Source organism: Cucurbita pepo, chromosome 20 (assembly GCF_057944985.1).
Source record: "Cucurbita pepo subsp. pepo isolate OVF chromosome 20, ASM5794498v1, whole genome shotgun sequence".
Classification (NCBI taxonomy): Eukaryota; Viridiplantae; Streptophyta; class Magnoliopsida; order Cucurbitales; family Cucurbitaceae; genus Cucurbita; species Cucurbita pepo.
This window is the reverse complement of record NC_141817.1, coordinates 9,152,611-9,168,286: the sequence shown is the minus strand read 5'-3', so window position 1 is coordinate 9,168,286 and position 15,676 is coordinate 9,152,611. Positions and strand designations below refer to the sequence as shown.

General features: G+C 33.7%; 3 protein-coding genes across 4 annotated transcripts; all 3 read right to left on the bottom strand.

The window, feature by feature from the left end:
* Nucleotides 1-696: 696 nt before the first annotated feature.
* Nucleotides 697-2,338, bottom strand: LOC111783607 (transcription factor MYB87-like). The gene is made up of 3 exons (XM_023664525.2): nucleotides 2,140-2,338; nucleotides 1,883-2,012; nucleotides 697-1,257 (listed from the first exon to the last, which is right to left on the bottom strand). Exons 1-3 carry the CDS (start codon nucleotides 2,273-2,275, stop codon nucleotides 750-752), a joined length of 774 nt encoding a protein of 257 aa, XP_023520293.2. The 5' UTR covers nucleotides 2,276-2,338; the 3' UTR covers nucleotides 697-749.
* Nucleotides 2,339-7,432: 5,094 nt separating this feature from the next.
* Nucleotides 7,433-11,275, bottom strand: LOC111783229 (serine carboxypeptidase-like). The gene is made up of 9 exons (XM_023664133.2): nucleotides 10,635-11,275; nucleotides 9,958-10,126; nucleotides 9,752-9,871; nucleotides 9,485-9,628; nucleotides 9,250-9,400; nucleotides 9,055-9,143; nucleotides 8,663-8,921; nucleotides 8,423-8,556; nucleotides 7,433-7,730 (listed from the first exon to the last, which is right to left on the bottom strand). The coding sequence occupies exons 1-9, from the start codon at nucleotides 10,964-10,966 to the stop codon at nucleotides 7,608-7,610; spliced, it is 1,521 nt and encodes a 506-aa protein (XP_023519901.2). The 5' UTR covers nucleotides 10,967-11,275; the 3' UTR covers nucleotides 7,433-7,607.
* A 649-nt stretch (nucleotides 11,276-11,924) lies between these two features.
* On the bottom strand, nucleotides 11,925-15,676 carry LOC111783232 (vacuolar protein sorting-associated protein 24 homolog 1). Of its 2 annotated transcripts, none has more exons than XM_023664136.2 (6): nucleotides 15,382-15,676; nucleotides 15,121-15,197; nucleotides 14,613-14,715; nucleotides 13,301-13,422; nucleotides 12,369-12,563; nucleotides 11,925-12,264 (listed from the first exon to the last, which is right to left on the bottom strand). In XM_023664136.2, exons 1-6 carry the CDS (start codon nucleotides 15,491-15,493, stop codon nucleotides 12,184-12,186), a joined length of 690 nt encoding a protein of 229 aa, XP_023519904.2. In that variant the 5' UTR covers nucleotides 15,494-15,676; the 3' UTR covers nucleotides 11,925-12,183. The 2 variants fall into 2 exon arrangements, with proteins under 2 accessions (XP_023519904.2, XP_086976789.1); XM_087120663.1 differs by having other exon boundaries at nucleotides 14,613-14,716; nucleotides 15,117-15,197; nucleotides 15,382-15,441.

The window sequence follows — 15,676 nt, the reverse complement described above, 5'->3', positions numbered from 1 at the left end:
TAGCAGACACGTTTTAAAACTGTGAGGCTAACGGTGATATGTAACAGTAACAGGTCAAAGCAAACAATATCTGCTAGCGAGTGTTGGGCTTGGGCCATTACAGTTGGTATCAAAGCAAAACACTGAGCGCTGTGTCAACGAGGATACTAGACCCTGAAGGGAGGTAGATTGTGAGATCCCACATCAATTACATCGGTTGGAGAGGGAAACGAAACATTTCTTACAAGAGTATGGAAATCTCTCCTGGACAGATGTGTTTTAAAACTGTGAGACTAACGACGATACATAACTTACCAAAGCAAACAATATCTGCCAACAGAGGAACTAATAATTATCATCATATCCGTTTTTGCTCGAGTTTTGGGGATTTGACTTCTCCAACTTCAATTTGGCTTTTAGTTGAAAACATTTTTGTACACCAACTTTGACATAAAACCCAACAAAATCTTTTCAATATCAACTTTTTCCATAATGAATTGTTAATTAAGAATGATTAAGCATCAAATTTGGGTGTTATTCAATTTCAAATCACTCTTCTCTAGTTTTCATAAAAGACAAGCTTTGAATTTTGGAGCAGCTACAGTAAAAAACACAAAAAGTCTGCACCAACAATCTCACATCATTAATTACCTTGATTAACAAAGTGCACAAAATTACAAGAAGCTTTTACCCAAGTGCTGTCAAAACAAAAAAAAAAAAAAAAAAAAAAAAAAAAAACAAGAACAAGAACAAAAAAAAGTTACATTTTTCTAGTACTGGTAGAAGCTGTTGGGGCCAAGATGTTCTTGAGCAGCTTCTCCATTAATGCAGCACTGAGATTGATAATTCATAAGATCATAGTAATAATTATGATTCTGATCAAAACCCATTATTCCTGAAGGAGTGATTTGATTGTAGCTCCCATCACAAGTACTCCCTTCACTTCCAAACCCTAATGAGCTTTGTTTCACCATTGGATTATTATTATACATCAATGAATTGTTCATTAAGCTATTGCTATTGGTTTCTTTTGTTTGGATGTTTGACCAATTTGATGGGATTGATGAAATGAGAGTTTCAAAGCTTGAAAAGTTGGAGTCTTGGTAGAGTTGTTGAGATGGAAATGATGAAATTTGATGATGGTTATGAAAAGATGGCATGGTGCCCATTTGAGCTTTCTTCTCCATTGCTATAAGCTTCCTCTTTAGCTTGCTATTCCAATGATTCTTTATATCGTTGTCCGTTCTTCCGGGTAATTGACTCGCGATTATCGACCACCTACAAGTTTATGAACCGAAAAATTTCTTCAATCACTACTAAACTTAAAAGCTTATTCTTACTCTTTCGTGTACCATTACGATAAATTACATTGTTTATTTGTAACTATGAGATGAGAACGAAACACTCTTTGTAAGAATATAGAAACCTCTCGTTCTAAGAAAATCTTGAGTGGAAGTCCAAAGAGAACAATATATATTATCGGTGGGTTTGGGCTGTTACAAATGGTATCAGAGCTAGACACCAGGCGATTTGCCAGCAAGGAGGATGAGCTCCGATGGGGAGTGGACATGAGACGATGTGCTAGCAAGGATGCTGGACCGCGAAGGAGAGTTGATTTGGTAGGGTCCCACATCGATTGAAGAAAGGAACGAGTGTCAGCGATAACACTGGGATCCGAAGGGGGGGATGGATTTTGAGATCCCATATCGGTTGGGGGAAGAGAACGAAGAATTCTTTAGAAGGGTGTGAAAACCTCTCCCAAGGAGAGCTCAAAAAGAAAAAACTCAAAGACGACAATATCAGCTAGCAGTAGGCTTGAACCGTTACCCATTAGCTAGGTTAAGATAAGTTTAATTGTTTATTCGTAACCCGAATGAAGAAATCCATGCAAAGAAGAACAAACCTGCTTCCAATGGTGGAAAAGAGAGTACAAATGATTCGATCTTCCTCATCAGTGAACCCTCCATGTTTAATGTTCGGCCTCAAATAGTTGAGCCATCTCAATCTACAACTCTTCCCGCACCTATTCAAACCTTCCAAAATTTCTCAAAAAAAAAAACCCATTTAGAGAAAGAAATCAAAACCCTAAAAACCCTAAAAAGAGAACCACGATTCCGATCAGAAACTCGTAGGAAGTAAGAAAAAAAATGTTAGTATTACCAGCTTTTTGAGGGAGAGAGATCCAATTCCCAGCAGTGCCATGGTTGATAATATAAGCCTTGAGCTTAGCATCTTCTTCAGGGGACCAAGGCCCTTTCTTCACAATAGCTTTATCACAACAAGGAGATCTTCCCATTTTTATCTCTTCAAAACCTTTCAAACACACCAATATGAATGGGGAAATTTGGTATTATTTATAAGTAACTCAAAGCTCAAAACACTGACTCAAAATCATATACAAATTATATATATATATATATATATATATATATATATATATATATATATTTAATTTGCAGCCTTTAATTATTTTACGAGCTTTAGTTCATTTTAGTCCACAAAAATGGTAACTTTTGAAAGTACAACGATCCAGATGGACTAAAGTACGAGAAGTATGAAAACTAAAATGAACTAAATAGAGGGGTATACACGGGTTGAATTGAAAATATTTTATGAACTAATCTGAAATTTTAGATTGGTTGGGTTGATGACTAGTGCAACTAGAGAAGAGTTTACAACCCAACCAAATCCAACTTTCTATTTTCGGGTTGGATTGGATTGTGTTGGTGGTATCTGATTTAAAAAAAAAAAAATCGAAAAAAATTTACTTGTCCACGGTACATTTTACATTAATAACTAAAATTTCATAAAACTCAACCCGAGGATGTGATGAGTCGACATCGAGGTGTCAAACGACTCCGTCGATAAGAGCTCTTGGGAGTCATCTATCAAGTATTCATTAGTCACAATGTATCACTAACATCAATTACAAACGTAAAATATTCTTAATTTTTATGATAATCTTAAAGGTAGGGTTGAGTTTGGATTGTAACCCTATTTTCGGGTTGGTCGAGTTGACCTAACAAAAAAAAAATCAATAAATCTACTAGAAATTTCAGTTTTTCAAAAACTCAACCTGACCGAGACTGAAAAAAAAAATTCTGACCCAACCCAACTCAACCTTTATGATTTGGATTAAGTAATTCGAATTGAAAGAGTTGTCGGGAATACTTCTACTAAATACGTCCTTTCTTTTTCAAAAGAATCCAAATTCTCTTCTAGCTTTAAAAAGTAGTTTGAATTTTTATAATAACTATATCCACATGCATTAAATAAATAATGAATTTTTATTATTTAACTTTAGTATGTTTAGTCAAACATATAACAGTTTAATTAATTCTAAAAATAAACAAATCAAAATTAAATGTTAATTTTTATTATATAATAATAATTTAGTATTTGTAGATTATATAAACACATTTTCTCTAAAATTAATTCAATAATTAAATCTTATATATAGAGATTAAATAATCACATAGTTAAATATTAAATTTTAAAATATTATGTAACGTCCCTGCCGGTATTGCTCTAACCATTTGTAATGTCCGATGTCCATAATTTAGATTAGGATTAGAAATTTAGATTTGACACCTGATGGTTCGTTATTTCTTAGAGTGAAGATTTATTCCTACAAACCAACACGAGTCCTTTCAGTATAATTTGTTTTCACTCACATGCTTCTAAAAAAAAATTCTCAATAGGTCACCCAATATAGAATTACTCTAAGCAAATGACTTTAATTTTTGAATTTTTATGATTAAACCACCGAAAATGACGGTGCACTTTGTTAGTATAGATAGTAACTTTCAATTCTTTTAAGTCTTTCTTAGTCATTCTATCATCAGAATCACTCCAAATACAACAACCCATTTTTCAAAAAATAGTGCCCGAAAATGCAAACCCAAAATCCAATGTCCATAAAATAAAAATAAAAAATAAAAAAATAAAAAAGAAAAATCCTATATTTGCAAATAAGTACCAAATTTTGGTTTATTTTCTTTGTATCCCTGCAGTTTTGGTAATTGTATTTTTGTACTTATTTTGGGCCATTTAATTCATATATTTATTAATGAATATTCTTTGGGGGAAGCTTTTTTATGATTATGCCAGTTCCTATTTGTGCTAATGCCTATGTGTAGAGAGCAAAATAGTTTAAAATTTACTATTTACCATCTACTATTTACTATTTTACTATTCACTATTTGCATACCCCACTTAGATCCTTTCTCCATCATTGACCTACATTTTTCTCTAACTACAATTATTTATGCTTTTTACTATTTATTCTTTTTAACTTAGGTAAAATATTTATGAACTATTTTGTCGGTCCGAGACTCGAAAAAGTTGCATTTTTACTCCACTTTGAAATTTGTTCTAAAAAAATATCATCGGAGAGTTTCCTTTTAATTAAAATAATGTGAAAAGTGACGTAACAATTAAAATGAATGTATATCTTTATGTTATAGTAACGATGATCATAATCTTTTATGTAGCTATAATAATATAACATTTGAAGATGGTTTACATATTCTCCTACATCTCTTACGACATGATCACGTTACTTGCTTGACTTAAACTATTTATAAGAGTGAAGACTATTTTTGAAGACCGGAATCGCTAGTAATCGCAGATCAGCAACACTTGTTCTTTTAGCATGTTTAAATCGATTCAAGCCAATCACGCTTAATTTTTTTAGTGAACTTTTGGGTGGCTCAATCATATCCTATATTTGATGATCTTTTGAATTTTTTTTAGAAAGCATATGAGTGAGGACATATAGCACTTTGGTCCACATCAGTGGTCTCATTCTAACGACTTAACCTAAGATAAAAGATGATGACAACTCTAACCGAAGATTGGCATTCGATGACTCGAATCTATATGTGTCGACAATGGTTCACGATCGTTGCTTTTTCATCGATAGGCAAGCATTGACAACATGAGTTTGCAAGCATTGAAATGTTGATGCTCTTTCAACTATTATTGTTAAAAATAATGAGCGTTATAATTTAGGTTGTATGCATGAAAATTATTCTTCCAACTTGCGATTTAAACTATGCAATTACACATTTGTGTGCACAATTGTTCTTCGGTATGCATGAAAATTGTATCACGACGATCTGTGTGATCAATTTTTATGTAATTACTCATCTATGTGTATAAGAATTATATCGTGAGTTATGTGCTTGGAGCAATTACTCATTTGTGTACATGAGAACTAGATTTGTCTATGTGACAATTTATTGAATTGGTCGTGCTTTTGTTATTTATGTAACGACTTATGCCCAGAATTCGAATCAGGTTTCGAAATCTGATGGCCCTGACATTCACCTGTATCGAATTGGTCGTGTACATGATGGCCCTAACATTCCTGAAAGAAATTGAAATGTTTTTACCTTATTTACTTTTTGAATAGGGTTTTAATTAAACTTAGTTAATGAATGCCTAGGTTTTTTTTTTTTTTTCCTAATATTATCACGTCTATGAACTAAACTTAGTTTTAAGTTCAATTAACATTCAACTAACCAATTAAAAACATTCAACTTTTGTAACTTACCACCGTTTTACGTAAAAAAAAAAAAAATAGAGACAATAATTGAACCTTCTAATCAAAATTACAACGTCTTAATCAATAAAGATAGAGGATGAGATAAACCGAGTCAAAGTTTAAGATAAAACAAACTCAAAATTCAAAATTTTCAACCCAATGAGACAATTGATAGAATTTAAAGACATGTCTAGAAACTGTTAGTGTTAGTTGGTGAGGGAAGCTGGCAACAACTTACCAAGTTGGAGCTGTGTTCTTCACTATTACATCATTGCATTAATTATAAAAATGTCAATCATTGTCGTGCGTTGTACATTATCTTAGAACTTCTCAATTTTCCACTTCCGTTCAAAATTTGACCTCTAGTTTCGATTTAGTTCATTTTATTTTTCAAACTTTTAAAACGTTCATTTCATTCTTATGAGATCTAAGATCGATTGGAGTGTGAAACGAAATATTCTTTATGAGGGTCTGAAAACCTTTCCCTAATAGACACGTTTAAAACAATATCTGCTAATAGTGGTCTTAAACTGTTACAAGCTCGATATTTTTAACTTTAATAAAAGTTATTAATTATACTTTCATTTTGATCTATGTTTCGAGGACCTATTTTGGTCTTTATAGTATTAACTTTTATGCATTTTGGTTCAAATGTTGATCATTTTGGATGTTTGTAACCTTTTAATAAGAACTAAAATGAACAAAATACAAAATAATATTTAAACTTATAAATTCGTTTTAAATCCATTTATTAAACTAAATTTTATGGTAGTGAGAATAGAACCATCAATTTTTAAAATAAGAATTTGTACGATTTATGCATTGAATTATATTTTAATCAACAAGTTATACAAATAAAAATATATATATATATACACACACACATACGCTTAATAGAATCGCTAATAAAGCTTTTTCATTCATGGACAACATCGTCTTCAGCTTTACATAACATATGTACTTACTTTCATTGTTGTCACTTAACATTTGTGACTTTATTTTTCAAACAATCATATGAAACATTTCAAGCAAAAAAAAAAAAAAAAAAAAAAAAAAAAAAAAAAAAAAAAAACACCTAGTCCTACATCCGTCGTATGACTGTCCATGCTCATTTCAAACCCCTTTTATATTTTTTCATCTTAGATAGGTTTTTACTACTGTGTCAATACGAGGTATATGATTGTTCACCAAAATCGTGTATCAAACCCTTTTTATATTTTTTCATCTTAGATAGGTTTTTACTACTGTGTCAATACGAGGTATATGATTGTTCACCAAAATCATGTCTACACCCGTCAAGACTGCCTCAAAATATACTATAGGGGATATGACTAGTTATCACTTCTTCCTACTCGAGTTATATGCTATCAAAGTCATTGTTGCCTAATCACTTTTAGTTTATAACATTGTTTTCTCTCAAATTGTTTCCAATTCATTTTCTCGCTTACGTTTTCTAAAACATATCTCTCAAACGTGACTCGAGGCTCGAGCATACATTGACATTGTTCACGAATACGAAATTTCTTACGACTGACTTATTCCCTAGATCATAACAAGTGTCGCACAATCGCACTGTCACAAGAGTGCAATTGTGACACCATAAACGTATAAAAAGACAAATAGGTTTCTAATTTCTTTTTTTTTTTCTCTCTTTTTTCTTTTCTGTAATTCTAATTAAACTTCCGAACAGAACATTTTGGATAAAATCTTGACCAGAACTTGAGGGACAAAAACTTGAAATTAAAAAAAAAGAAAAAAAAAGAAAAAGAAAAAAAGAAACTATGAATAATTAAATTCTCAAAATTATGAACTTTCAATTTAATTAAAATATGACTTAAATCTAATTTTCTCAAACTAGATTTCAAGCGATAGATCAATTAATCCAATTAAAGAGAACTTAATCTGTCAATAGATATTGCAATGGGTATGTAATTTTATTGGCATTTTCATAATAATGAACAATATTATAAATTTTAAGAACCTGAAAATAAAATATGTAACACAATTATTCAGAACAATATGCAAGTAATGAGTGTGTGAACCAGGGCTTTGAAACAAAGGGTGAGAGGAAGAAATTTAATCATTTTGGAGAAACTTTTTCATTTGTCTCCTCTAATGCAAGTTTCCCCTGCATCCAACTCTGCAGCATTTCAAGTGCAGCCTTTGGCTGATCCATTGGCACCATATGACCAGCATTATGAACCTGTAGTAGATCAAAACCATCACACATTTTCACATGATATGATACCAAAAAAACTCTACTCTTAAGTTTCAACTATTTGACCCTTCCACCTTATGAATCGAATCAAATATTCGAGTTCGAGATCATATAAATGAGAAAAATGAATCATATGAAAGTCATTAAGCTAGTACTTGTCTAACCCTTTTGCCTCCCGAATCAAATCAAATATTCGAGTTCGAGATCATATGAAATGAGAAAAATGAATCATATGAAAATCATTAATCTAGTATTTGTCTAATCCTTCCGCCTCCCGAATCAAATGAAATATTCGAGTTCGAGATCATATGAAATGAGAAAAATGAATCATATGAAAATCATTAATCTAGTATTTGTCTAATCCTTCCGCCTCCCGAATCAAATGAAATATTCGAGTTCGAGATCATATGAAATGAGAAAAATGAATCATATAAAAGTCATTAATCTAGTATTTGTCTAATCCTTCCGCCTCCCGAATCAAATCAAATATTCGAGTTCTGAGATCATATGAAAGGAGACAAATGAATCAGACAAATGAATCATATGAAAGTGATTAATCTAGTACTTGAAGCCCTTCCGCCTCATGAATCAAATGAAATACTCGAGTTCGAGATCATATGAAAGGAGAAAAATGGTTCTCAAATGTTTGCCATTTTATATTTCGGAGAGAGAAAGACCTTTAGGAAAGCGAGAGGACCATGGGTTTTGAGAAGCCCAGCTTCTTTGCCATCAACTAGGAATGGAACAATTTTGGATGCTGCAAATGCCTTCTGACCAGACCAATTCATTTCATGAACCCACCTTGAATTCCCTTCAAATTTCAACAAAAGTAACAAAATTCTTTCAGAAACACTTTCTCAGGAAATAATGGAATTTCTAAAGAAGCAGGATTATGGAATACGAAGATCGAAACTTACCGAGCCAGTTGCATATCAGATCATATTCACCAGCATACACCAGCACCTTTATTCCATCCTCAATCAGAGCTGGAATGCCAACCTCAAGATTTCTCATCCAATCCATAAGCATGGCACTGTACACCTTACTACTGCATGACACAAAATCCATATCCCCGACTCCGAGTGCGTTCCTTACTGATTTTTCGTTAAGGAATTTCTCCATGTTTGAGAAGTCATAACAAAGATTTCCAATGCATTCCTTTCTAACATCATAGTACTGCATAACAAACACATGAAAGACATGAAATCAGAGTTTTTAACATTAATGACATGATATCAGAATTGTATGAACTGAATACAATATGGTACTTCAATTTTATGATTTCATCATTTAGTTTGTTCTTACTTACGTTTTTGTCTCCGATGACGTCCATGATTCTATTGAATATTTGGTTGCAGACGATGTAAGAAGATACACAAGCATTTCCCCCATCAGCACCTGGTGGATTCATTACATTGTAAGGCAGAGCAAAGAGAAGTTACTCAGCCAAATCCTTTGACATCACGTATTTGAAAGAAACTTTTATGGATATTTAGTAAGTTACCACAAGTTTTGATTGCCTTCTCACAGCCTGGAACCAACTTGTTTATGCTGTCGAAGTCAGATTTTCCAATCAATCCCATTTCCAAGGCATAATCTGTGTATGCTTTATACTGAATTTCAGGATTGGTAAGACCGTTACCGATCGCAAAACCCTGATAAAGCAACCGGTTTATAAATTCGATAAAAAAATTGAAGAAAACGTATTTAATCAGGGATAATATGTAATATAAGTCTACCTTAAGATTTATGTGGATTCCCTGCTTTTCTTTATTTCCTTGGTGAACTCTGGAGGCAAATGCAGGAATGTAGTGCCCGGCATACGATTCACCAGTGATGTAAAAGTCGTTTCCAGCAAATTCTTTATGTTCACTAAAAAATGCCTGCAAATAGTGAACAACCAATAGAAGAAGGGAAAATATTTGTTAACCTTGTAGGATCTCTTGCCATAACACAATGTATAAAATGCTGTTATACTAGATGATGCTGAAGTGACACTGTCCTACCTGCAAGAAGTCATACAAGTCATTGCTAACGCCTTCTTCATCATGACGAATGTCTTCATCGTCAGAAGTGTAACTGAAACCAGTTCCAGTGGGCTGGTCAACATAAATAAGATTTGATGCCTGCATACATGGATTCAAATGACCAAAATCAGACAAAGAAGCAAAAAAGTGTGATTCCAAATAAGGACGGCGAAGCAGGAAATGACCTTATCCCAGCCGTAGTCATTCCAAACAAGAGACAAGTTGTTTGCAATTTGGAAAGGACCATTTTCATAGAACATAGCAAGCTCACTGCTGCACCCTGGCCCTCCTGTTAACCATATCACAACAGGGTCCTTCTTGCTGCTTCTTGATTCAAAGAATAAGTAGAACATCCTGTAATATGAAGAAAATGAATCAGTCCTGTGAAACTCGATGAAAACCGAATATTTTGAAGGAAACTCGGAAATACAGACAGGGATCACGGATTCAAATGATGACCAACAAGTGAAAAGATTCCTTGATCCTTTTTTTTTTCATTCAACAGGCTGTATATCCTTAACATGAGTATACAAATTTCCCATAAACGTTCAACTAAGACTTAAGGGCCAACGCAAAGTGTCATGAAGAGTAATTCATTCACAACCAGCGTTGCAAAAGATTCATAGTTGATTATAACAGGCATGAACTGAATGCGAGATTAGTCAAACTAATCTCGTCCATATGCTCAATAACTTCTTTGTATCCCTAAAAAAACCATGGTGATCTATTTCCTTTTCTTGAAATTTTCCTTATTGCATCTCATTATCAGATTTAGATTGAATAATCAATTTAAAAAGTACGACATCTTATAAGATGAAGCAGGTGCAGTTGTAAACCTCTGATTGGAAATGTGCTTGATTACCTTGCTGATTTAGTATGAGGAAGAGGATAATATCCAGCATGGTGGCCAAGATCTTGAACTGATGGACCTTGACCTTTTCTTCCAACGAAAGGGAACTGAAAGCTTTTCTCGATGATCCCAGAAGACGAAAATGAAGGGTCTTCTGCCGCAATGTTAATGGAGTCCTTGGGAAACAAGTTAAGGTCTCTAATGAGTTTCTCTGCTTGAAGAATTGGATAGTTGATAGTTGAAGATATGGTTGGTTGCTCTTTGTCTGGAGAAGTTGCAGATGCCAATGGTACAGCAAGGAGAAGAAGGAAAGAAAGACAACCATGAGAAAAAGAAGTTGCCATTTTTTGTGTTCAAGAAGGATATCTCTTCCAACTATGGTTGAGGGTATATATAAGATTCTGTCTAAAGCAGATGAATGACCTATTTTACTTGGCTGATAAGGCTAACACAAACTTGGAGTAAAGAATGTCCAAAGCTAGAGAGAGAGAGAGAGAGAGAACCTAGAGAGGGTGGGTGGGAATTGGAGGAAGGAAGACCTGTAGAAAGAAAAAGCAGAGTAAAGTTCAAAAGAAGTTATAGTCAATAAGCAAATACTTAAAAAGAAAGAGAGACAGCAAGAAAAGTAAGGAAAAAGTGAGTCTTGATATTTCAATCTTATTATCTTTGAAATATAATCAGATTTGATGTCTTATGTATGAGATGGAATCATAAAACAACTACAGTTCATGTCATCACAAGGTGAATAAGTAAAGCTGACGAGCAAATGGGAATCAAACAGGACAAGAATTCTATTATGTTTTTAAAATGATCAAAATGTTGAAATTAAATATTAGAATTAGTGGCCTTTTCTAACCATCATCATCAAGAGCAAAAAGAGTGTGACAAGCAAAACTTGACGTGCCTTAAAGGCTTGGCCAACGTGCGTCTTCATCTCTCCCTCTCCACCTTTTCTTTTGCAAAAGAATATAATCAAATGCGTCTAAGATTGGGAACTCCACTAGCTACTTTATTGGTGTAACATTTCCTATTACCTCCATAGATCTCCTAATGATTCAATGATGCTCTATGTCATTGGTTCACTACAATAATTACAGCCTTAAAACCTTTTTTTTTTTTTTTTTTTTTTTTTTGTTCCCAACATCTAATTGCCTGCAGGATCTGAATATGGACAATTTTGTCGGGTAAACAGTAACTGTGCCCACCAATTCCTAATACTTTATGGCAGAGTCCATTTTACTTTTTAGAGGAAAAGATGAATCACAATGAACGAAAGAAACACACTGCTACACAGATATAAGATGATAGAACGATGCTTCATTTGCATTCTTTTAAGAAGAGGAAACAATATACATCAAACAGTTAGTCCCCGCTCCACCCCGTCCCTATCTATTTGACAAATATACTCTCGGTTTTATGAATCTTGATTGAACAAACATGCACCCAAAGGTCAGTATGTCACTCATTTTCTCTCTCACGAAATACCAGGAAAAAAGTAATGTAATGTTGAGGCTCAAACCGAGTTACGACCATTTTGACATTCTTATGTGAAATTTCGAATTTATGATCTAACTTTTGCTAGCCGAGCCCTTATTTCTTCTAGTTCTTCCTCATCGTCAACACCCTCAGCTATTGCTTCTTCCTGCAAAGGAATAAATATGTCACGACGTTTTATTCTTTTCACATTCCCATGGTAGAACTAGACCAGGATTAAGTTTCACGAGTACTCAAAAATATGCATTATACCTCTCTCCGGACTTCCTGCACACGAGACGGTTGCTTCATTCTTTCCTTCCTGACAGCTTCTGGAAGCTGTGCAGCGGTCTCACCAGCGATGGCAGTCAAAACTTTGTCAACTTCCTCTTCTATCTCCTCTTCAATATCCTCAGAATCCAGTGCTGAATCCAACGCATCATTTACAATTTCCTCAATCACCCCAGCCTATAGACACCAGATATCAGTAACAGCTATATTAACGAGAGATTGTAGCACTGTCTAAGAAAACATACAAATTCAGTAGTGTTTGGCAAGTTAAACAGAGAACGAAGACTTGACAATAAGACTGCAAGCATCCTTTAAATACATGTTCACAAACGGAAGACGAGCATAAGGATCTAAAGAAGTGTAGTATATAATGTATGGTTGTGTTCAAACTACCAAAATTCTTTTATAATTACATCCTCTTTAAAAAGCTCTAGCATACATTCTTCAGGAGGAGCTTCCCTCTACACCGGCCCTTAGGTTGTTTCTTCTGTGTTAATCCAAAGTTATTGATGTTTCTTATTTATAAATCTATAGCAAAAAAAACAAACAAACAAAACAAAACAAAAGGTAGTATTGACAAAACCAGTTAAAGAGTTTTCGCGGAAAAGGCATAGACTTAAACGAAACACTTTGACAACATAGTTTATCATGCTATATCTTAGTGTAAATTGTCTAAATTTTTGCTTCCTATAGTCATACCTCTCATTATAAATTGAGAAGATCTCTTTTTATAAATTTCAAACATTAATGAAATTGTCTCTTATAAAAAAAATGTAGCCTAATTAAAAAAGGATTCTTAGCTAAATGTAAAAAAGGAGCTAATTAATAATGATGTTCAACCAAGTCTACGTCAGCTCTAAGTTCATAACCCGAACAGAGGCGAAAGAAATTGTTTCTATTCTTAAAAAAGAAACCTTAGTCATCTCCTTGCTAAACTCTCGCATTGTAGTTGCCATTTCTGGGGCCTTCATCAGATTATTAACAAGCTTCATAACTTCAGCACTCTTGGAAAGATGTGCAACTGTTCTCGCAATGGCTGCAAAATTGGCAGGCTTTCAAACAAAGGTATCTAGAAACGCAGACGTTTGATCATATTTGAAACTCTTAGAGAAAAAATAAATTGCACCTTAACATAGAAAATAACAATGGTAATGGATCAATGTTCATATTATGTTGCATTGCATTTCAATAAAAAAAGCAGAACACAAGAATCCCTTCCTCTTCACCTTCCCTCCCTATACTTTTAAATTTAATACCACCTTTAAAGCTTTGTAATTTGTACTGTTATATATAAGATATACTGAATTGAACCAAGAGACATCAATCATACAATATACTTCAATGAAGATGTGAAGAAAAAGTTGTTGAAATTGTCAAAAGATATTTCAATTCATGCCAACTTGAAGAAGAATGAAGATTCATTGTTATAAATTTTGGGTGGATTACAATTTAGAGTAATTTAGAGTTATTGTATTTCATTAATGTATTTTAAGACTTTTTACTTATTTTACAATTACATTTACATAGTGGCTAATTATAGTCATAAAGTATACATAGTGGCTAATTATGGTCATAAAGCATACATAGTGGCTAATTATGGTCATAAAGCATATATAGTGGCTAATTATGGTCGTAAAGTATGAATGTTACAAACTCTTGAAATGTCTAATGGAAGATCAAGGGTTTCATTTTGAGGTTATATAAAGCCATGTATGTTAACTTTGTAAGGGAGACTTGGAAAATGTAGTAAAATGAGCATTTGTGCTTTCCTTTAGCCAATGGCTGTAGTTTAGGTTGCATGTAGAATCATTCAAGCTTGACATGATCAATCTTGCTTGTGGAGTGATTCGAATCTCAAGGCAAGAACTCAAACAAGTGTTCTTGCCTTGAGATATTTGATCAACAAGAATCATTCATGCTAGACATGATCGATCTTGCTTGTAGAGTGATTCGAATCTCCAACAAGTGTTCTTGCCTTGAGATATTCGATCAACAAGGTAATACAAATCTTACTCCCCTTGTAGTGATTTCCTTATCATATATATATATATATTTTATTGTTTACAATAAACTTTAGTTACAGTAGAGCTAGTCATAATCATCAAACATCTACCCTGACTCAACAATGTAAGAAAATCTCCACATTTAATTAGGTTGTTGAAGCAGATAAGACAACAAAGAGACCTAAAAGTTTCTGCAAGTTTTAGAATATGAAAAACATCATACCAATACTTTCGCCAAGGTGCATGGATATCGAATTAACCTGTGCCTTATTTTCGTGAAGACGGTTCACAGTTTTTCTAGACCTAACAATTTCTTTGGCCAGTGCCTGAAACACAAATACAGGGAAATTTTAAACAAGAAGAGATAGTACATAATTCCATGCAGAAACAATTAGGGATTAGGTCCAGTGTACTAAATTATAGATCATTTTTCCCCTAATCCACTGAGAATATAGATCATATCACACAAATAAGTGCCAGTGTCCATATTCAAATGAACCCTAATGCTAGCAATTAAATAGGAACTCTCAATATCAAACTGAAACCAGCCATCTTAGGCAAAGTTCTCACTGGAACAAAATGTAATTCAGCAATGCAAATGATGAATGATAGAATCTCCCTCCCCCTACTCCCTGAAGTGGATTAGGGAAAATTCGCCCTGGTTAGAATTTGTTTCTTTATTATGAAACTCCTAATCAGAAAGTTTAACACAAAGAAAGCTCTTAACATACCTTTGCAGAGACCATATCATTCCTCTTGGCAGCATCCTTAATGGCTTTCTGCACATTTTTCTCTTCTCTCTCTATATCTGGCCAAAACCAATCAAGAAAGAACAAATCAAATCAAATGAAAAACGTATACATACTTAAAGAATCCCTAAAGGTAGAAGATGAATCATTGCATGGTTACAATTTCAAGGCTGTAACGCACAAATGCATAAAAGATAACACGAATCAAAATGAAATTGAAAATACCAAAATACGATCCGTTACCTCGAATTTGACGTTCAAAGTTGCGGCACTCTTGTCGGAGCCTACGCTGCCAATCCCTCAGCTGCTGCTGCGGATTTGGTTTGGGCTTTAAGACGTTCATCATTTTCTCCATTTCTCTCCTTTTCACTACCAGAAATTTTGAAAACCAAGGAATTACAAACTTCCTCAAGATCAGTAGAATCGAAGTGAATAGAGCAGCCTCAAGAATCTTAGGATCAAAATCTGGAAAATGGAAATTAATCGGTCAAGATATAGTCGGGGATTGACGATTCCAAAATTTTCTTCTCTATGTGCG